This window comes from Adiantum capillus-veneris, chromosome 7, assembly GCF_014529385.1.
Source record: "Adiantum capillus-veneris isolate H3 chromosome 7, ASM1452938v2, whole genome shotgun sequence".
In the NCBI taxonomy this organism is placed as follows: domain Eukaryota; kingdom Viridiplantae; phylum Streptophyta; class Polypodiopsida; order Polypodiales; family Pteridaceae; genus Adiantum; species Adiantum capillus-veneris.
The window spans coordinates 86,320,431-86,342,457 of NC_140937.1; the positions used below are offsets into that span (position 1 = coordinate 86,320,431).

The 22,027-nt window shown below is 41.8% G+C and overlaps 1 protein-coding gene across 1 annotated transcript; it reads right to left on the reverse strand.

Annotated features, from left to right (window-relative positions):
* Positions 1-2,395: 2,395 nt before the first annotated feature.
* On the reverse strand, positions 2,396-4,669 carry LOC147454163 (uncharacterized). Its single transcript, XM_086516192.1, has 2 exons — positions 4,003-4,669; positions 2,396-2,971 (listed from the first exon to the last, which is right to left on the reverse strand). Exons 1-2 carry the CDS (start codon positions 4,528-4,530, stop codon positions 2,615-2,617), a joined length of 885 nt encoding a protein of 294 aa, XP_086372318.1. The 5' UTR covers positions 4,531-4,669; the 3' UTR covers positions 2,396-2,614.
* Between the last annotated feature and the right edge of the window lie 17,358 nt (positions 4,670-22,027).

Here is a 22,027-nt window from a genome sequence, read left to right on the forward strand (position 1 = left end):
ACAACCTTTGAATTTTGGAACCTTAGCATTTTGGAAGTCTTAATGGGCTGAACCTTAGGGTCTTTTAAGCCCATTGTTGCACCTTGCTCTTTTGCAGATGCCCCCCCCCCCCTTTGGATCCCTATCTTCCCTCCTTTGGATCCCCACTGTGGCCGGTCTGCCAGCTTAACCAATATTCTAGCTTTTTCTCCCCTGGCACTTCCTCATATTAAATGATCAATTTAACATGAGAAAATCATTTAGGAGAATTAGATATTAGTTATTATGACATTAAACCTCTTGCAATCGTTCTCATTCAATGTGTACTTATCTTGATTAGAATAATATGTTAGGTTTTCCAAGACAATAATAGTTTCTATTTCAAGCATCTAAAGATTCGTTGAGTCATCCCTTCGGTTTTTCCATACCAACCAAGCTCCACCTCCAAACCTTTCACTATATCCAAAAGATAAATTCCCATTTTGTACTCCACAAGCCTACCTCCATGTTTTTGTTTCATCCTTTGAAACCTTCCCAAATAACACCATCCAATTGTACTTTTCGTTGGACTAGTAGCAAGGATGCATTTGGACCTTGTTTTAGGAGCATCCATTGTTGCATCTTGAAGGAAATAAATTGCTTAGTCTGAACCTATGCCATATAGATTTGCATTTTTCATCATCTTTGCCTTGACCTCTTCATCAAAGTAAACCCCTTGTCAAACCCTCATGAGCCTATCCTTTGACAAAGTAGGACTCCCATTAAATTGACTTATAGGGGTGGATTTGAACACATGTCTTTCATCCACCTCAACTACCGGTGAAACACTTTGTGGTCTTCTATCATCCAAGATGGCATCAACCTCGTGACTAATTCTCCTCATTAATGTCGTTGTTGGGAATTGAAACTTCAACACTATCCACAAAAATATTTCATCTCTCATTTCTTGCTTTTTATGTGTTGAGATAACACCAATCCACTATCACTACATGCAATAGTTGCAAGGTTGTTGAGATTACTTGTACAATGCAAAAGATCTCATAAATCAAATACTCTCTCCATCCCAATCATTCCTCCAATCTTACTAAAAAATATTTATGTTGCATCGAATCTTGTTGGATATTATGGGCATTCCAAGTCCGAGTAGAAATCTCAAAAACATCTTCACAAGCAAGAGCACAAAATGGCATGAAATTTGTGTATCCAAGTAAGATTGGAGGCTCACAAAGTTCTTCAAATTGTATGCCTCGTGATGATGGATCCATAACCTCCAAAGCTCGAAGAAGAATGCTATCTTTGCTATTTTGTATGTTCAACTCATGATGGTGTTGAGTGTCCTTTTTTCTAGTGTCATTCACTTGGAGGTACTAAGTGCAAGTTTCTCATGCCACAGAGCAAGGCCTAACAAGGTGTGGTGAAGAACAAGGTAGGGCCTTCAAGTAGTGGCGAGAATTACATCCACTATTTAGTAGGGTCCTGGAGATAAGTCCTCCACATTGATTTGCAATGCTCGTTAGAAAATTGAGATCGACCTAAAGTAGGTATTATACTCGAGCTTAGAGAGCTGAGTTCTCATATTGAACTGAACTACTCAAATGAATATAAGAGGAGGAAGAGAAATATTATATGAGGGCATTTTCACCTTGAAATTCATATAGTGCAACTTTTCAATGTTGTTTAGTGATTTTGGGGCAGGGACTGCTAGCACCATGCTTAGTAGATAAGTGATGTGTGCTCGTGTGTGTGTGTGTGTGTGTGTGCGTGCACGCATGCATGCATGCATGCATGTGCATGCCATTGTTTAGTGTCACCATCACAAATTCAAGTCGAATAAATTGGTCACCAGTGTGAGTGAAGGCTGCTATAAAGTTGCTAATACAAAGTGTTTGATACCCACTAATAACTACTGTTGAGGATGCTTCACAATAGTAGACATAAAGGCTCCACTTTTCATTATACCTACTTGGTTAGGCTACATTCACACTCTACTTACTGTCTACCGTGAATGAGGCTTTGCTTTGTTCCTGGTACTCAGAGCATGTGTCTGCACACAGGCTTGCATGCAGACGTGCATACATGAAGAGGTAAAAAATTGTTCAATGTGCTGGCATCCCAAAAACACCTCCACAGTTTCTTGTTTGGCTTGGGTTGGATATATGATAGCATACTTTGCCATGGCACCCATACCCTAGTGGTTAAGGTGAATACCAATGTCCGTAAAGACTCAAGTTCAACACCCAACGGCATCTTTCAAATTTCAAGAGTGCTTTTCAAACAAAAACAAGCTTATTTATCTGCTCCTTCAAAAAAAAGACGAACTTTACAGCACAATCAATGGTGCATGCAATTCAGCATGCACAACCTAGATAGCAAACAACGTTCATAAATTGACTCTCACCCTCAATTAGAAGAGACACAGCTCGAACGACAATTCAATAGAAAAGCATTATATGATAAAGACACAGCTCTAGCAAGTGCCGTAAAAGGGGGGCACAACTCAACCTCATTGTTTCGATTATTGGAGCAATTACCCTCTCTAGCAGGGGCCACAAACAACTATAAAGAATTAGCATACAAACAAATCGGTACGGCGGTAACTACAAGCAGGAGACGGACTGTTGCACTTTAACAACATTCAAATATCATCCGGTAAATGTACAAGCTGGGCTCCATAGACCTCCATAGTCAATGGATTCTGCAAAAAAACCGCCATCCCACACTTGGTCTTAGAGTAGCCATCCCATAGTTTAATGCTAACTTGCCCTTGTGCCTTCTTAGTTTGTCCGTTTTGTAGCGTGCACGCCTTATCCAAACTTCTAACGATAAAATCATTGGTAAGGACTCGTCCCCTGTTCTCACCTTTCCCACAATCTGTGACCTGCCCATTCTCAAACACCGCGACCATCACATCCAGGTTTCCTTCTACCTTTAGCTTGCAAGATAAGCTCAAGGACATTTCCAAATCCGAGGGCGATGGCCTCTTGAAAGAAACCTGCGACAGGAAACATGCTTATTTTTCAGTTTTCTCATTTGATTACCATCCATTGTCCATTAAAACTTCGAGAAATTTAGCACTGTGCAGCCCAAAGCGCACACACTCACATCAATCGACACAATAGATTATCCAATAAGCTAGCCCTAGATAAGTTAAACTGTATAGCCTTCGTCGAAAAGACAAACTCATGGAGTTAAACAAACACCCTCATAGAGCCACCCGACACCTAGCCTGCACAAAGTACTGGAAGCAAGCGCACATGCCCCCATAATTACAAGCCTTCATGTTCAAAAGGCGAGTAGGTGAGAAATTGTGGAACATAAAAGCTTCTCAAGCATCAAATCAGTGGTCACATGATCAGGTTTGTAGTGCAATTTCCTGGCTAAAAATCAAAATTCCAGTTGAAATACAACAAAACTTTGCAAGGATAGGGAATGGATCAACCCCCCTGTGCCGCAAAGTTTCATTGCAATCGGAGTCCAATGACCTTCATTTTCAAGGTCAAATAAACCCTAGAAAATAGCTTTGGATTTTGTGTGAATCCTGGTTGTTGAGCAAGAATACTCTGGAAAATAGAAGATGAAAAACAAAGACAGCCCTTTTCAGAGCAGTGCATCATATCTACTGGCTAAAATACATACCATTTTTGCAGTCGCATCTACACAATCCTCTTTAAAAACATCCAATGGCAGACACTACGTCAGCAAACTAAAAACTACAAAAGATTTCACAATGTGAGCCAATCAAGACCAAACTTTTGAATCTCTTCGAGCCTTTTTCTGCTAAAGAAAACTCCTCCGCAACTATGTTCCGCTCCACTCACATACAAGCCAACTTAATCACACACGTGCTTTAATGCCTCTCATATGTAAAAACCCATGTCTGAACGAGCGAAGCCCTTACATCTGTGAGCTAATCTCTCAATGTTGGAAATTGCTTTTGTAAGCCTCACAGAAGGCTCTATGCAGTCCTTATATAAGAAATGAAGGACAACAAGCCGTAGAAAAAGACATTGGAGAGTTGCTTACCCGGAGGTCCAGCGCAGGGAATTGAGGGGCATCCTTGATGAGAGCTGAGACATTATCCTCATTTGAGCCAATGCAATGAGAACGCCCCTGTACTACAACCTCCGGCGTGTAGATGCTATCCTGTTGGAGGGCCTCACCATAAGCCCGCTGTCGGCTGCTCCAGCGATGATTTGCAAAGGGGTCCTTCCACCCCAGGTAATCCCAGTAGTCTACATGGTATGCAAGCACGATGAGCGGTGGTGTCCCCGCCGTCGTCGTAGCCTCGTCTTCTCCGCTAGTGCTTCCCCTAACGCTCTCCTGGCCTAACTTAGATAGCAAAAGATCTGAAGAAGGGCACGAGCTGCAACCCTGAGATGTGAAATGTTCAACCAACACAGGGCTGGGGCCTTTAGCAGAAGACTTTGAGCGATTTTCCTGCCCTGCAGTCGTTGGCGCTGTCTTCGTGCTTCCATTTGAAGCTTCTGAGCTTACCTTGCTCATCTTCTCCGCAGACCCACCCCCGGAGAAGCAGCAACAGAACCGCGACATAGCTGGCCTCTGCGAAGCTAGATCTGACGCTATGCAGGAAGCTTAAAGACCCTGGACGATGGCTTCCTTACAGCAGCAACTTCACAAGGGAGTAAAGGTACGGTGTGTGTGTGTCTTACTGGTGTGTGTGTGTGTGTGTGTGTGTGTGTGTGTGTTTTTGTTTGTGGAGAGAGAGAGAGAGAGAGGGGGGGGAAGAGGACACGCACAAATCAAGCTTTTGTGAACAGTGCGCCATCTGGTCGGTAGCATCTCCACATCCCCATCCTAACCCCTTCAATTGTCTTTGTCTAATTTGCCACCCTCGCTCGAAGTTGATAACGATGACTTTGGGCGTGAATAGGCGCTACGATTTTCCAAAAAAGAAAATCGGATCGAATCCCAGAGAAGCAAATGGCCCCGTGAAAAGTCTCGATTGCAGGCTGCGGCGCAGAAGGGAGGGTATCCCGATTGCAGCATGTGGAGGAGAGAGAAGGAGAATGTATTCGAATGCAGCATGCGGAGCCGACGAGCAGATGCGAAAGCAGGATTTGTGCTTTTTACATTACATGTCAGGCCTTCTCGAGCAGGTCAGCTGGGAGCTGAAGTGGTTACGGGAGTAACAATAGGGTGTATAATGAATTGGTGGGGGTTCAAAACCAATAAACCCTGTTGTAAAGGTAGTGAAACTTTCACGTGAGAGGAGGAGCTGAAGTGGTTATGGGAGTAGCAATAGGGTGTATAATGAATTGGTGGGGGTTCAAAACCAAAAAAACCCTGTTGTAAAGGTAGTGAAACTTTCACGTGAGAGGAGGAGCGAAGGAATCTCAGAGAGCATCTCAGGCACTCGTGAATAAAATTAAAGTGGAGAGAATAGGAGCAATTAGATGATTAGCCACTATTTTCTGCCACAAATACAACATTATCATTGTTTGCACTAAAATTATAGAAAAATAACTTAAATGTGACTTCCATAAATATTTATAATATCCATGTGCTCACTCAGAGTTTTTAAATTTTCCACCCAACCATATCACCTTAAGGAGCCCCTGAACAAGTATGCCTATTTGATTCGTTGTCTTGCCAAGGACTGAAGCATGCTCATCATATTAGGGCCAAAAAACGTCCAAAAATGGGCTATTTGGTAATCCACGAATTAAGAAATAGGCCAATACTCACTTGACACGTATACAAAGTATGGCATTCGTGTCTCTCTAGCTTGAGCTTTTGTGCTCCTACTTTAGCAGAAAATGTCTAAGGGTGGGTTCAGACTAGGTGGCGGAAGAAAAAAGCAAAGGGGCGTCGATCCTTCATGGCGAAATTTCATTGGTTGGAGGTGAGGCACTCTTCCGCCGGGCCCTCCATTTTTCTCCGACCCCCCCCCCCCCCGAAGGGTTGATGGCCTCTCTCAGCCCCCTTCACTTTTTCATTTTTTCTCCTCCACACTGTTCACACTAGGCGGCAGCACATTTAGGAAGGCTTGTTTCTTCTGCCGGTTCCAGCCTAAATGTTACTTTCATTTGGCTAAATTGCCTAAACTTGATGGCGTTCCTGTTGTTTTTTTACGGATAACATCATATTCTGGGCTTGATGTACAAGTGTTCTTTTCTATTTAATATTGTACAATATTAAGCTAGAAGATACGAAATCTTTCTTTTCAAACAGTGGTGATGACACCTATTAATGACTAATCCGTATTTTTTTTAATGTCTACTTTTCACTTACCCTCTACTTCTAAGCACTTACCCTCTACTTTTCACTTACCCTCTACTTCTAAGCACCGCATCAAGAGCTTGCACTCATTATGCGCGTACATAATATCTACATCAACATGGGACCACACCTGAAGACATCCTTTCTCACATTGTTTTGGATCAATGACCACAATGTGCAATTGTGGCTTGATTGATCTAGTCACTCTACCCCCAGTCGCCCCGTTTCGGCAGTGTATCCACATCGTGCACAAAAGGACTCAATGAATTTTTCACTCCTCCCCCTATCGCAACGTTCCAACTCTTGCCCACACTGCGCTTGTCATGTGTGAGCTTGTCACCCTCCTATCGCGTTGTTCTAGCTCTACGACCACACCACATAAGAACCTTGAATCACCTTGTTAATTGGATTCCTAAGGTTTTTCTAAATCATGTGCAAAAGCGCTCAGAGACTATGACACTCCGCCGGCTGCGTCATTTTAGCTCATGCCCACCCTGCGCAAAGAGGGCATCATAGAGCTTGTCACTCCCCCCCTCATCGCGTCATTTTGGCTCCATGCACACACCATGTAAAAGAATCTTAAGTGACCTTATTATTTGGATTCCTATGGTTTTTCTCATATGTACAAGATATTAGGAAAAGGCCTATTTGGTGCCACACCGCCTTGCTTGCACAATGGGATAGGGGGTAGTTTTAGAATCTCACTACCCCAACCCTCATGTTGTGTGGGTCATTTTCAGAACACCAATTTGGTGCCACTCTATGCCTTGCTTGCACAACAGGATAGGGGTTAGTTTTAGAATCTGATTACCCCAATTGTGACGTGTGGGTTATTTGCTATAACATTTAATGCACTAGTAAGTTGTGTGTACCGGAAATTTGATAACATAGTGAGCATTTTATTAAGAACAAGGTCCTAATGAGCATAGAAAGAGTACTTATTTTGAGAAAGCAACATAGCAATTTACACCTAGCTAATTTGGCATTGACAATTCTTGAAAAGAGAGAGAAATAGAACAATTGACAACAGTTGAGGACCGGATTTACATGGAGCCGGTCCCCCCTCCATAAAGGCTTTGTATTGTAATGGGAGTGGCCTATGAACTTTGAGACTAGAGGAATTAAGAGAATTTGAGTGAGCATTTTTGTGAGATTACTTTGAGAACATTGAGGGTGAACTTAATTGATGGTAGCAACATAAACATAGAACTTAATTGATGGTAGCAACATAAACATAGTACTTAATTAACTTGGCATGAACAATACTTTTGCGAGAGAGAGAGGGAGTATTAGAGAACATGACAATAGTTAAGGACCCGATTTACTTGGAGCCAGTGTCTCCTCCACAAGGCGTTTGTATTATAGATTCTTCCATCAAGAGAGACTTGGTATAATACAATCTTTGTGTTCCTTGTGACCTTGGTGATGCTATGAAGATGGAAAGCTTCATGCATCACGAGCATAACATAAACTTTGCAAAAAGCATTAACTATCCGAAGCCTCAATCCCAAGGCTTCAAACACCTTCGAAGGTGGAGAGAGCTAGCGGGAATGAGGGTAGGGAAGAGGAAGAAGAATCATTCATAGGAGAAAGAAATAGTTCCTCACCTATCATCACTCTTCTTGCTTAGCATAGTAATGAAGATGAATAAGATGGCAACCTTAAGCATTGAAGCATGGCTCTTGGTTGGATTTGCATTCCATAGCCAAGAGTGTTGGTGTAGGCTCTCCACTTCTCAACAAGCTTGGAGAAGGAGATGGAGCTCTTGCACTTTGCACTCCACACAATGAGAGATTGTGTGTGTGTGTGTGTGTGTGTGTGAGAGAGAGAGAGAGAGAGAGGTGTGGACCAAGCATGAGAGGGGGAGTATGCTTGGTCCACACCTCTCTCTCTCTCTCTCTCTCTCTCTCTCTTATTATTTAATTATTTCATTTGGACATGTGTCCTCTTTTTCCTCTTTGAGAGAAAGAGCTTAATCATATATTTTTATGCATCTAAATTCTCATTGGACACCTTTAAAACCTATCCAATAGGATTCAAGCACATCATGAGGGCCACATAAACATTTGAACATGTGTCTTTTATGCTTCTTAAGTCATTTGGTTTGAATTGAATACTTCAAACACTTAGTCAATCAAGCATAAAAATCACCTCAAGCTTTGGGCAAGGTTCCCAAAAACATTCTAAGCACTCTAGTTAGCAAGCCGACAAGTACCTCATGCTTGGGTAGGGTTCCCACCTCAAGGTCACAGCCCTAGCTTGTCTAAAGTCAAAGGACTTTTTAACACTAACTTTTGGAGATCTTTAATTAAGCTAACCCTAAGGTCTTTTAAGCTCCATTAGATGCACGTTGCTCTTTGATAGACTACCTCTATTTGGACCCCTATTGAGATGTAAATATCTCTCCTCTTGGTCCCTTGCTGAGGTAAACCTAGAAGCACTTATTACACGTTGCTCTTTGGTAGACCGTCTCCTTTTGGACCCCTATTGAGATGCAACCATTTCGGTCCCTTGTTAAGATAGGTATAGAAGCACATATCTATATCCTAACTCTTGTTCCCCTTTTATCTTCCCATATTAAATGATCAGTTTAATATGTCAAAATCCTTTGGTAAAGTTAGATATTATATTTTATGACATGACATCTCTCTTGAAATGATAGTCGTCTTCGACTATGAGGTAGAGAAGATAAAGCCTAGTCATTAGTCCATGTTTCTTAGCGGGTAGAGGATCCCTTTTTACACTATGACATCATTCCAGAATGGATGACTAATCCATTTGGTGCTCGGGAGACTTAGCTGCCGCAAGCATGTCTGCTCTTTAGTCCATATCATACTTCCAAAGTAGAGTGACAAGTTCTACTTGGTGTTTGGGAGACGTCGTCACCACAAACATGATACTAAGCATGCATACTTCTTAAATTTTATGCACAATAAAAGAAAGAGAATGAGTCTTATAAGACAAAAACATTGTTCATTTAAAATGCATTTTCATTTTCTTACTCTAGTGTAGCATTTTAAGCATTGACAAGGTTCATATTATCCTTAAGTTAGGTTCCTTGCATCCATCTAGCATCTTTAAAAGGATATTCTTAAACTTAACAAGATATCATTGGATAATCTTATCGTTTCTTAGTACCTTGTCTTCGTGTCGAAGAATCGATTCGGGCTGCAACACCTCTTCTTGATCTTTGATCTCTGACGGGTCCTCAATTATTGGTTCTTTTTGTGGCTCTCCTTTGTAAGGCTTGACTAGGCTCACATGGTTAGCATTGTGAATGAGCCAATGGTTGGGCAATTTTAATTGATAAGCCATCTCGTTGATTGGCTTAAGAATTTAAAAAGAAAGGACCATAGTATCTTTTTGCTAGTTTAGCATAATAGTCTTGGTGACTCGTAGGATTCTTGCCCATAGTATGCCTTAGATGAGCCTTGAGAAACTTTAGCAAGACCCAATCATTTTTTTTAAACGCTAAGGCTTTTCTGCGCTAATTAGCAGAAGCCCTTTTTGCCTTTGCTTTGAGATGGATATAACCTCTTTAATCTTTGTAAAAGATTCTTGTGAGTCTCGGCTATATTCATCAGCAACGAAGATCTTCCCATGTACTTTAAGTAGTAAGGGACTTTTGGATCTTCCCTCTTTAACCCCGAAAAGTGATTTTCCCATAGAAGTATGTACAATGTCATTGTACGCATACTCTATAAGAGGTAGGTACTTCTCTCATTGAGAACGTTGATCCACTTCCATGACATAGGCTTTTAGTAGATTCAAAAATCGTTAGTTATTTCACTTGGTCATCCTTTTGTGGATGATAGGCTAAAAGAGAAATTTAATCTACTTCTTAGATTCTCAAATAGACCCTTCTAGAAATTACTGGTCGCTCTAGGATCTTTGTCTAACACTATGGATGTTGGCAAGCCATGATACTTGAAAATTGATATCTAAAGAGGGTTGCCGTTTGATGTGCCTTAATAGTCTTTTTGATAGGCATAGAGTGTGTTTTCTTGCTAAGCCTGTCGATTGAAACAATTCAAGTTGCTTCCCTCGATCAAATTTCAATTTTTGGTATACCATGCATTTTGAAACATACTCTTGTATGTTTACTTTTCATGGTAGACCAACAGAAACACATTTTTACTCCTCGAAGAGTAGATTATGGAATCCCTATTTGTCCCGCATAAGGAGAAGCATGGGATTCATACATGACTTTCTTATTGTATTGGCAAGTAACACATAGCCTATTGCCATTTGGAAGATAGCCATCCTTTAAGGTGAATGGTTATTTTTTCCTTCCCTAATTCAAAGGTTGTAATTACCTATTTAAAGTCTTGGTCAGTAGCATACTCATCTATCATAAAAGGTAGATCATTATGAGTTGCTATAGACACCACATTTACCCTTGGTCGTTGTGAAAGTGCATCAACCACTTGATTGTGCTTGCCAGCAACGTGAGTAATATGAAATTTAAATTGCGAAAGAAAATTTTCCAACCACATTTGTTTGTCGGAGAGATTGGTTTGCGTCATGAATTTCTTGAGGCTTTGTGATCCATTCGTAGGATGAATGGACTCCCCAAGAGATAGTGTTTCCATGTGTCTAGGGTATGTAGAATAGCTAAAATCTCTTTTTCGTATACGCACAAGACCCATTCGTCGGCATTGAGCCTTCGGCTCTCATATGCTATGGCATGCCCTTCTTGAAGTAAAACTGCTCCAAGGCAATGACCACAAGCATCACATTGGACCTCAAAATGGCTTTGAGAGATCCGGAAGCATGAGGACTGGTTGAGAGGTAAGCTTCTCTTTGAGCTTGTGAAAAGCATTTTGTTCTTTAGCAGTCCATTTGTACTTAACATTCTTCTTTGTTAAGTCATGCAATGGTCATGCTATTTGAGAAAATTTTGCTATAAAGAGTCTATAGTATGCACACATACCAATAAAACTTCGTAGCTCATGTAGATTCCTTGGATTAGGCCATGCTTTTATTACCTCCAACTTTGATAGATCCATACGGATACCATCTTGAGAGATAATGTGACCTGAATATTGAATCTCTTGTAGAAAAAAAATCGCTTTTCTTTTGATTAATGAAAAGCTTATTCTCTCTGACAACTTGAAAGATTACCTCGAGGTGTCACTTGTACTCCTCAAGAAAATTTGAGTGGCCTGAAGATTTTTGTTCATCGTGAGTTTGAATGCAGTTGGAGCATTTGTCGGGCCAAAACTTGTAACTTATCAACAAATAGATCTTCTACTCGCTGCACGAGAAATCTTTTTCTTTTAATAGTGATTCTATTTAGTGCTCTATAGTCGACACACCTGTGATATGCGCCATCTTTCTTTTGCACTAAAAGCACTGATGAACAGAATGGAGAGGAGCTAGGCCTCACCATCCCTTTTTCCACCAATTCATGCACTTGCCTCATGATCTCCTTTTGTTGAGCTCGTGAAACTCAATATGGAGGTTTAATAGGCGATGAGCTTCCTAGTAGAAGCTCTATTGCATGGTCATCATCCCCTCGTTTTGGAGGTAGCTCACTAGGGATGTCATCAATGAAAACATCTTGGAATCCATTTAGGAAATTAGACAACTCTAACTCCTCTTGATTCCCTTTATTGCTACTTGTGAAAACATTAGAATCATTTACATATTCTCTAACAAAAATCATATATGCAAAAATAGAGCTTTTCATTGAATTATCAAAAGTAAGAGTATTTACCAAGGGTATGGTGTTCCCTGAATCATTAGCATTTATGTATATGCTCTTTTCCCTGTAGGTGAAATAGATTCTCCTTTCAGGGAACTTCATGTTGATAGCCATGCGGTTGAACCATGGTGCCCCTAGGATAACATCCTCATGTTGGAGAGGAGAGATAAAAAAAGTCCTTGTTTGTCGACGTAGCTTTGGACATGAAGCCTCAACTTCCCAATCAAGGGAGTAACGGAGGCTTTCTATCCCTTGAAAGCTATGTCATCAATTACAGTATCTCCCATCTCAAATGCTTGAATACCCAACTTGGTGGCCAACTCCGTCGATATGAAGTTGTGAGTAGAGCCAGGGTCAAACAAGATGAAGGCATCATGCTCCCTTACTTTTCCCCAAGCATAGGAGAGGGGTGAGCCTTTGCAATCAGTATCCTCTTTTGGAGCTTCAACCATAGAAGCTCTAGGAGTGTCATTGCGTACATTTATTTTGGGGCAAGAACGATAACCATGTCCTTGCTCCCCACACTTAAAGCATTTATGGTCTTTACGAAAGGCCTCTAATTCTTTGGGAGAGAGCTTATTTTTACCTTTGTAAGCTCCTTTGTCCTTGGCCTTGTTGTTGTTGGTGTTGGTGTTGCCTTGATGAGAGTTTTAAGCATTTCTCTTCCCTTTAGCTTCATTTCAATCCTTGTTTTCCATGGGCTTGAAAATTCTTCTCGCCCCTTGTTGGAAATTGATCCTTGAAGCAATCATAGTGCGGTGGATGACTTTGTCTGGTGATAGTCCTATGCCGTTGTGAGTTGACATACTCGGCCATTTCTTTAGGTAATCCCGCACAAAAATGTTGCTTTTGTTCGGTGAATTCTATCCTTTGAAATACTTTAGCTTTGAGATGTAAATCCCAAAACTTGTCTACATATTTGTGGATAGACTCATTGAAGAGCAGCTTCAAGCTTCGCCATTTGGTAAGCACTTTGTCCTTTGCATCGCTTGCAAGGAATTGCTTCATGATGGAAACTCGTAGAGTTTTCATGTCTTTGGGGCCTCTCCATTGCCACAAACGCTAACCCACCACTGACGAGTAGATTTCTGGAATTGTATAGCTACATGGTGTAGCTTGGAGGACTCCGTGAAGCCCTCGATTCCAAAGGCTGCATCAAATTGTTGGATGAAGGCCAACACTTTGTTTGTGGCACCAAAGGTGCCGTCATAGGTGAGAAAAGAGATACTCTTTCCTCCCTCTTTGAACTTCTTGAGCTTCTGTGATCTTCGCCATGTAGGGTATGATTTGCGATGTCCTCTCCGCTTGTATTCTCTAGGAGAATAACTATTGCTTTCATTGGAAGAGGAGAAAGGTGAAGAAGAAGGAGAAGAGGGTGACCTCTTTCTTGCCTTTCTCTTCCATTGTTTCCTCTCTTCCCTTTTGGAGTAACAAGGAGAAGGACTATGGGTTGACCGTGTCATGATAGCTAATATCTAATTCTCCCAAATGGTTTTCTCATGTTAAACTAATCATTTAATATGGGGAAGTACCACGGGAGAAAAAGCTAGAATATTGGTTAGGTAAAATAGGGATCCGAAGGGGGGTCATCTGCAAAAGAGCAATGTGCATCAATGGGCTTCAAAGACCCTAAGATTCAGCCCATTAAGACTTCCAAAATGCTAAGGTTCCAAAATGCTAAGGTTCCAAAATTCAAAGGTAATGTCCAATGGCCAAAGTGTGGGGGAATTGGATGGTTATGCGGAAGACTAAAAAGTCTTCCCACATCCCTAGGAAGGAGGGGGCGAGCCATATTAGTAGGGGATGAGAGATTAACACACACACACACACACACACACACACTCTTCCAAGCTCCCTTTACACAAAGGGCATAGTGGACACATGTCAGCTTCCTATCCCAGTTGCCCCCAAGGTGCACTTAAATCCTATTGGATGGCCATAGAGGTGGACCAACGAGAATCAGGCTAGAGTAAATTTAGTTTAATTCATTTAAAAACACTTGATAAAACAACCAATAGAAATTAAGCTCTCTAGAAGACTATTGGACAGTCTCCCAAAAGGTCCAATGAGCATTCAATAGTCTAATGGCTTGCCTGATTCCTATTGGCCAGAAGACTAAGAGGTCCAATGAGAGTTTAATTGAATTATTTAAATACCTAAATCTCTCACAAAAGGGGGACACATGTCACAAGGCTATCACTTATGCTTCTTAATTGTCATTGGCTAAGCTTTGCAGGGGCCAATAGGATGCCAGCATGACCAAATAGAAAGAGGGGTCGACTAAGAGAGAGGGGGGGCTGATTTTTGCAAGGCATTATCACACACACACTCACACAATCTCATGTGTGAAGTAAATAAGACTATCTCCTTCTCAAGCTTTAATGGAAAGCTCATCATCTACTCCAAGCTTGTGAGAAGGGAGGCCTACACCAACAACACTTGGATTTGTGATGCAGATCCAACCAAGAGCCAAGCTCCAATGCATGCTTATCTCCTCTACCATGCTAATTACTAAGCTATGCTAAGCTATTAAGAGTGGTTATGTGAGGAGACATACTTCTTTCTCGATCTACTCTCATATCCCACTAGCTCTCACCATCTTCGAAGGTGTGTGAGGTCTTGGGTCTGAGACCGTGAGGGAATTTTGTTTTCAAGTGTAAGCTTGGTGCTTGAAGCTTCCATATTCACTGCACCAACAAGCTGAAGGAGTACGAGCGGAAGTGCGACGCGAGAGAGAGTGCGAGAAGAAGAGCACGACGATATGGTGAACTCGCTCTACTGTAGTGTGTAGAGCATAGTGAGTTCTTATGAGGTTTTTACAAAAGAATATGTGTACATACCTGGCGGCCCGCCCACTTACCTGGGCGACCACATTGGGCTTTATACCCCAACAACCTCCCACTTAAAGTCCAATGTGGTACTTTAAGTGTGAGAGAAGCTACTATACAAGCTAATATACAAGAGATGTAGAGAAGTGATGTACTACCCTACACCTAACTTCTTGCGAAAATGCGCAAAGCTCTCTGAGGGAAGTCCTTTTGTAAGTAGATCAGCAGGATTTTCTGTGGTGTGAACTTTGACAAGCTGAAGTTGCTTATCCTCGAGCATTTCCCTGATGAAATGATACTTCACATCCACATGCTTTGTCTTTGAGTGATAAACTGGATTGCGAGCCAATTGTATAGCACTTTGACTATCACAATATAACACAGGCATCACTTCTTTGATTCCCAAATCTGTTACTAGTCGATTAAGCCAAATTGATTCTTTGCATGCCTCTGATGCTGCAACATATTCAGCCTCTGTAGTAGATTGAGTAACACAATCTTGTAATCTAGAACGCCATGATACTGCTCCACCAGCCAATGTAAAGACATACCCTGAAGTAGACCTTCGGTTGTCTAAGTCACCTGCATAATCTGAGTCTGTAAAACCCTTTACACTTAGCTCCTGACTCCCATAGCATATACGCATACTCTTTGTAGCTTTCAGGTATCTCAATATTCCTTTCACTGCCTCCCAATGTTTCTTGCCTGGGTTTGACATGTATCGACTTACTACTCCCACTGCAAATGCAATGTCTGGACGAGTAGCAATCATTGCATACATCAAACTACCCACTGCAGACGCATATGGAATCTTATCCATTTCAACCTGTTCTTCTTCAGACACAAGACAATCTTGTTTGCTAAGTTTCACATATGGTGGCAATGGAACACTCAGTGCCTTTCCCTTCTCCATATTGAAACGTTGCAAAACCTTGTCAATATACTCTGTTTGAGATAACCAAATCAACTTCTTTGAGCCGTCTCTCTCAATGCGCATACCAAGTATATGACTTGCCTCACCCATGTCTTTCATGTCAAACGATTTTGCCATCTTTGACTTCAAAGCTGAAATTTCTTCCAAGTGCTTGCCAGCAATCAACATGTCATCCACATACAAAATAAGGATCAGCCAACTACCATCCTTAGCCTTCTTTGTATATAGACAGTGATCGAACTCACTACGTTTGTAGCCTTGAGAAAGCATAAACTTGTGGAATTTATGGTACCATGCCCTCGGTGATTGTTTTAAGCCATAAAGACTCTTTAACAACTGGCATACCCAATCTTCCTTGCCTTTCTCAACAAACCCTTCTGGCTGCTGCATGTAAATTTCCACATCTAAATCACCATGCAAGAACGCTGTCTTGACATCCATTTGGTGCAACACCAAATCTAATATGGCAACCAATGCAAGAAAGCATCTCAATGTAGTCATCTTGACCACCGGAGAGAAGACTTCATCAAAGTCAATGCCTTGTTCTTGCTTAAAGCCCTTGGCAACAAGCCTTGCTTTGTACTTTGGCTGACTATCATGAGCGGTTATCTTATACCTGTAAACCCATTTACAAGGTAGAGCCTTTTTGCCTTGTGGTAATTTAACTAGCTTCCATGTCTTGTTTTCATGCAGAGCTGTCATCTCTGACTGCATGGCCAATTGCCAATTCCCGGAGTCCTTCATTTGCACTGCTTCCTTGTAACATGAAGGCTCATTGCAATCAGTCAACATGACATAGTTCATATATGGAACAAACCTATCAGGAGGTCGCGTGACACGTCCAGATCTACGCACAATAGGTGGCTCAGGCTCAGCCACAACCTGTGGTTCCACTCTATCCTGTCCTTGCTCCTCTTGAGCCCTGACATTTTGTCTTGCACGTGCAGGTCCATCTTCTTGGAAGACAACTCTTCTAATCTCCTCAACCCTCTCTGGTTTAGAATGATATTTGGATTCATTAAAGTGAACATCATTGCTGCGGACAACCTTTCTGGATTCGGGATCCCAAAGTCTATACCCCATCTCACCAGAATTACCATAGCCTAGAAAGATGCACTTTCTACTCTTTGGCTCAAGTTTGTTCCTAAATTCCTTTGGAACGTGAGTATATGCCTCACAGCCAAAGACTCTGAGATGCTTGTATGAGGGCATTTTGCCCGACCATACCATCTCTAGCACTGAATCCTTCTGCAAAACCTTGCTAGGAGATCTATTTACAAGATGAACAGCTGTTGATACAACTTCAGCCCAAAACCCATTTGGCAGCTGTGCATTAGACAACATACTTCTGACCTTCTCTTGTATGGTCCTATTCATCCTCTCAGCAACACCATTTTGAGGAGGATTGTAAGGAGCAGTAAGTTCACGTTTTATACCTTTTGACTCACAAAAGTCCTGAAAGGCCTTTGAAACATACTCTCCACCATTGTCAGTGCGTAAGCATTTAAGCTTCTTGCCACTCTGATTCTCCACAAGTGTCACAAACGTTTTGAAAACACTAAACGCTTCATCCTTGTGCTTGAGAAAGTAAACCCATACTTTCCTCGAGTAATCATCTATAAATGTCATAAAGTAAGAAGCTCCCCCTAGACATAGGTTAGGCATAGGTCCACACAAATCACTATGAACAAGTGCCAACTGTGTATCTCTTCTACTGCTTCTATGCTTATGTGGCTGCTGTGTTTGCTTACCATACAAACAATGTTCACAGAATTCAAAATCATTAAATGAAAAGCCAAGCAAATAACCAGAACGAGACAAGATTTCCATTCCCTTCTTGGACATATGTCCTAACCGGCTATGCCACAAAGAAACGTTCGGCTGCTCGGTTACATTGATTACATTTTTAGAGACATTTGATACATAAATCATGTAAAGTCCTCCAGAATTTACTCCATGTGCTAATTTCATAGAACCCTTGGATATCTTCCACATGTTCTGTCCAAAAGTGGTGACGTAGCCAGCTCTGATACCAGTTGAAGGAGTGCGAGCGGAAGTGCGACGCGAGAGAGAGCGCGAGAAGAAGAGCACGACGATATGGTGAACTCGCTGTACTGTAATGTGTAGAGCATAGTGAGTTCTTATTAGGTTTTTACAAAAGAATATGTGTACATACCTAGCGGCCCGCCCACTTACCTGGGCGACCACATTGGGCTTTATACTCCAACACAAGCTATTGAAGGAACACAAAGTATTGTATTGTAAAATGTCTCCCTTGATGGGGGAAACCTATAATACAAAGCCTTTTGGAGGGGGGCCCGCCCGGCTCCATGTAAATCCGGTCCTCAGCTGTTGTCAATAGCTTAATTTCTCTCTCTTTTTGAAGTATTGATCATGCCTATCTAACTAGCTGTTATGCTTTTGTTTCTCTCTCCATCCAAGCACTCTTGCTATGCTCATTAGGAGTCTATTCTTAATGAAATGCTCACTATGTCTACATTATTTTCCGCTATACACAAGTTACTAGAACATTAAATGTTACATTGGTATCAGAGCACAATGTTTTTGTTTTTTTGCTCAAGAAGAGAGGTCCTCAAGCTGACTATAAATGGTTGGTATTATTAATTGCAATTGAGTAAGTAGAATAGGGATTTTTCAGCCTTGCAGTGCGCTTGCTTCGTGCAGATAACGGGGCATCACTGTTGAGAGCTATGGTCTTAATAGTGGAGTCCTACGGGGCTTGACTACGACTTAACCACTATTGAGCTATTAGAAGCTTGACAGGAGCCGGTACTGTTTTGGTGTTAAAAGACCCTCTCTTCTATACCTTGCATTAATGATATTTGATCCACGGGTACAAGAGCTTGAGTGCTTTTCTAAAGGGGTTAAGAGGAGTAGCAACTAGGGCTTGAAGTGCCAAAGTACACTTAAAAATTTGACACCTAAAAGTTGTTAGAATGGCTGACAATAGTAAAGAGAGTGAAATTAATGTTGATAGCTTTGATTTTGCTAATGAATAGGCTACTAATGATGTCCCTATGCTTGTTAATAACCTTGTTACTAGGCTTCAACAAGCCATGGGCAATCCATCCCTCCAAAGTGAAGTGCAACGGCAGCTACGTGCTCATGGGATTCTCCAAACTCCTCACCAAGAAGAGAGAGTACCTAGGAAGCCTCCTTGTGAGACTTCCAAAAGAGTCCTCCCTCCGATAAGAGGATCCGTACGAAGGGCTTAAAAATATACTACTTGACGACGCATCTCCATCCCAAAGGAGAACTCAAGTTTCAATAGTAGAGCCCCCACCTCCAACACCCCCTAAATGGAGAAGACCATCGCACACTTCTCTACACCATAATTCAAAGAGGGGTGACAAAAAACAAGAGAAGAAAAAGGCGAGAAGGAGGTCATCTTCTTCCCTCCTCTTCCTCTTATGAAGAAAGTGATGGTGCAGACAAGGAGGAACAAGGGAAGAAAAAGGTGAGAAATAAGTCACTCTTTTCTCCATCCTCCTCAAATTCTTCCTCTTCTGAAGAAAGTGATGGTGCAGCTTTTGAACCACCAAAAAGAAGAGGCCATAGGAAATCCTATGTCGCGTGGAAGAGGTCGTCCTTTGTTAACCCTCATGCACATTCCTATCACCTTCGACGGACGTTGTATTATTTATTTGGTAGAGTCAGGTACCGGGCTTGTCAATCCAATAGGAAAAGGGTAAGAGTGATTGCCGATGAGAGGTGCACTCTAACTAGAACATTCAAGGGATTAGTTGACTAAGCATGGGTGCCCAAGTGTGAATGGGGCGAGCTCATGTAAAAGTCAACTAAACCTAAAATTCACTCATTCTCTCATTTGTGCAATTGAGGAGTGCTCTTGCTCTATCTCCATCTTCTTCTTCTTCATCTCCTTATGTGTGTGTATGCGTGAGAGAGAGAGAGAGAGAGAGAGAGTGTGTGATCGAGCATTGCGGCGGCACGACGGCGGCGAGGCGGTTGAGTGCGGCGTAGCGGCGTCTTCCTCTTCTTCGTGGCGAGAAATCCTCCACGATAGCAAGCGTAGAGCGGTGAGTGACACACCATCGCCATCTTTGAGCTTACTAGTTTAGGCTTGTTGTGTGCTTGGAGCCATTTGTGGCTCGCACACAGTGTATTGGCAAGTTCCTTGCATTGACACGTGCGACATACGTGCACATTTTTGGCGCCGCTTCTGGGGAATGCCATACACTAAGCTTGAATGGCACTCTGTGCTTCTTTTGTGGTGCAATTTCAATTGTAGGAAAGGTAGGGAAGGAAGGTGTGTGTGTTGAGAAGAAGGATTTTGTGTTGCTACTGTGTATTTCTTTGTTAATGAAGTTTTGGAAGGTTACTGTGTTTTCTCTGTGATAAGATCTTAGTATTAAGGTTGTTAGTTCTGTGTAATGTAATGTACAGTAAGTAGAAAGTAGATCCGTGAGAGCTAATGAAGTGTGTTAGTGTGTAACAGTAGGTGTATTAGTTGTAAGTAGGTAGGTAGAGTGTGTGTGTGTATGCTCGCGCACACGCCGAGGCGACCTTATCCCAAAATAAAAAAATAAAAAAATTAAAGATAGGACTGGGATCGGGAATATCTCCCATACCCAAGCCCAAGCTCACGCTTAGGCTTAGGCCTCAATCGCCCTTTAAAATTACGTATTTTACCTTCACACGTAGCTAAAAATTGACTTTTTTGAGGACCAACGAAGATTCACGTGACCGAACGTTGTGCTGTAAAGCACACCATGACCCTTTGATTGATACGCTCGTTTTGAGCTATCACACACTTTAATTAAAAAAACCGATCATTAAAAAATATTAAAAAAAAGAAAACGAGTAAAAACGGACGCCTAAAAAAGTAAGCGGTTAACCTTCGAGGCTATTTGCCGACGCTTGTAGGGTGTCAAAGGAACATGCATCTGTGCTTTGGCCATGTGCCAGAGATGGAGCAACTAGAGAGAATTTCGACTTACGCAAATTCTCAATATCCACCTACCTTAGGTTCCAGGCCCTCGGCGGGGACCCAAGGTAGTACAAACCAAGACCCGAACATAGCGGCTAGTGACTCTTCCTCTGACTACGATGTCATGGAGGGTTTCCCAATGCCTAATCCCGATAGCTCGAGCCAAGACATGCATGCCATTGGCCCACGATCCGGACTGAGCGTACTTAGCCGCTTGAAGGAAACCTTTAGTAGAGCCACTCGCTCCGAACATGGAGCTAATGATGTAAATGAGGGGGGTGGGGAAGTAAAGTCTCCATTCATGACCAACATAGACCCTATGCCCTTAGAGAATGTGCACGTGAATACTTCATTCACTGCATCTCCTGACTCTTCAGAGTTATTTCTCTCCGAGGTCATATTACCCGATGGTAGAAGCCTTGCCGAAGTGCAAGAGGTTGAGCGATATCATTAGGAAAAATATGAACCCTCTAGTGGCCCTTTGGGATTAAGGTTAATTAGAGGCCAGCCAATGACAAGAGGGTGGTGGACACACTCTATGCCCTAAAAAATGTAGGGGGACAAAGTAGTCTTACACTTCTTAAATGGGCTCTTACCTAGTGAGAAGGTGGGGTGGGTGGGTGGGGGGGGAGCGGGGGGGGGGGGCATATGGAACCTCCAACTTCCCTCCTTTTTGATCCGGTTATGAAAAAATCCCAAAAATTTGAAAATTTTCAAAATTTTCAAAACTCAAATTTCATCTCTTAAAACCCCACTAAAACTGTTTTATGGTCAAAAAAGCATTTTTTGACCTCAAAAAGTCAACACGTGCACCCAAAAACCCTAAAATTCAAAATTTTAAAAAAAATTTCGAAAAATCTTTTTTTGCTATCCAGAGCTCCCCCAAAAGTAGTTCTTAGGCAAAAAGTGATTTTCTCTCTATAGAACCCCTTTTCCAACCCCTCCTTGGTTGGGGTGCTACCATTTAACGAGCCTTGAAAAGCGAGCGAGGGATACAAAGCGAGCGAGACAAATGAGTTGGAGATATCTTGTAGCTGAAATCCTAGTAATACTCGACTACGCTTAACTTTATTTTTATCATTCCTCAACATTATGTAGGGAATTTACTGAGCATTTTTAATTCTAGAATAAATTTATCTCTATTTTCTCCTTAAGTTAGTACTTACCATATGTTTACTACTTACCATGCTTGCCATATGTTTAAGGAATAAATATCCATGACTTTTTTGTCATTAAACCATAAACAAAAATATTTCTGACATCAGAAGGATTATAATTACAATCTTCTATAGAGACACACAAATAATCCGCTCATAGTTCTCATATGTAGATCATGACTAGAGAGAGTGTGTGTAACAAACAAACTAAAC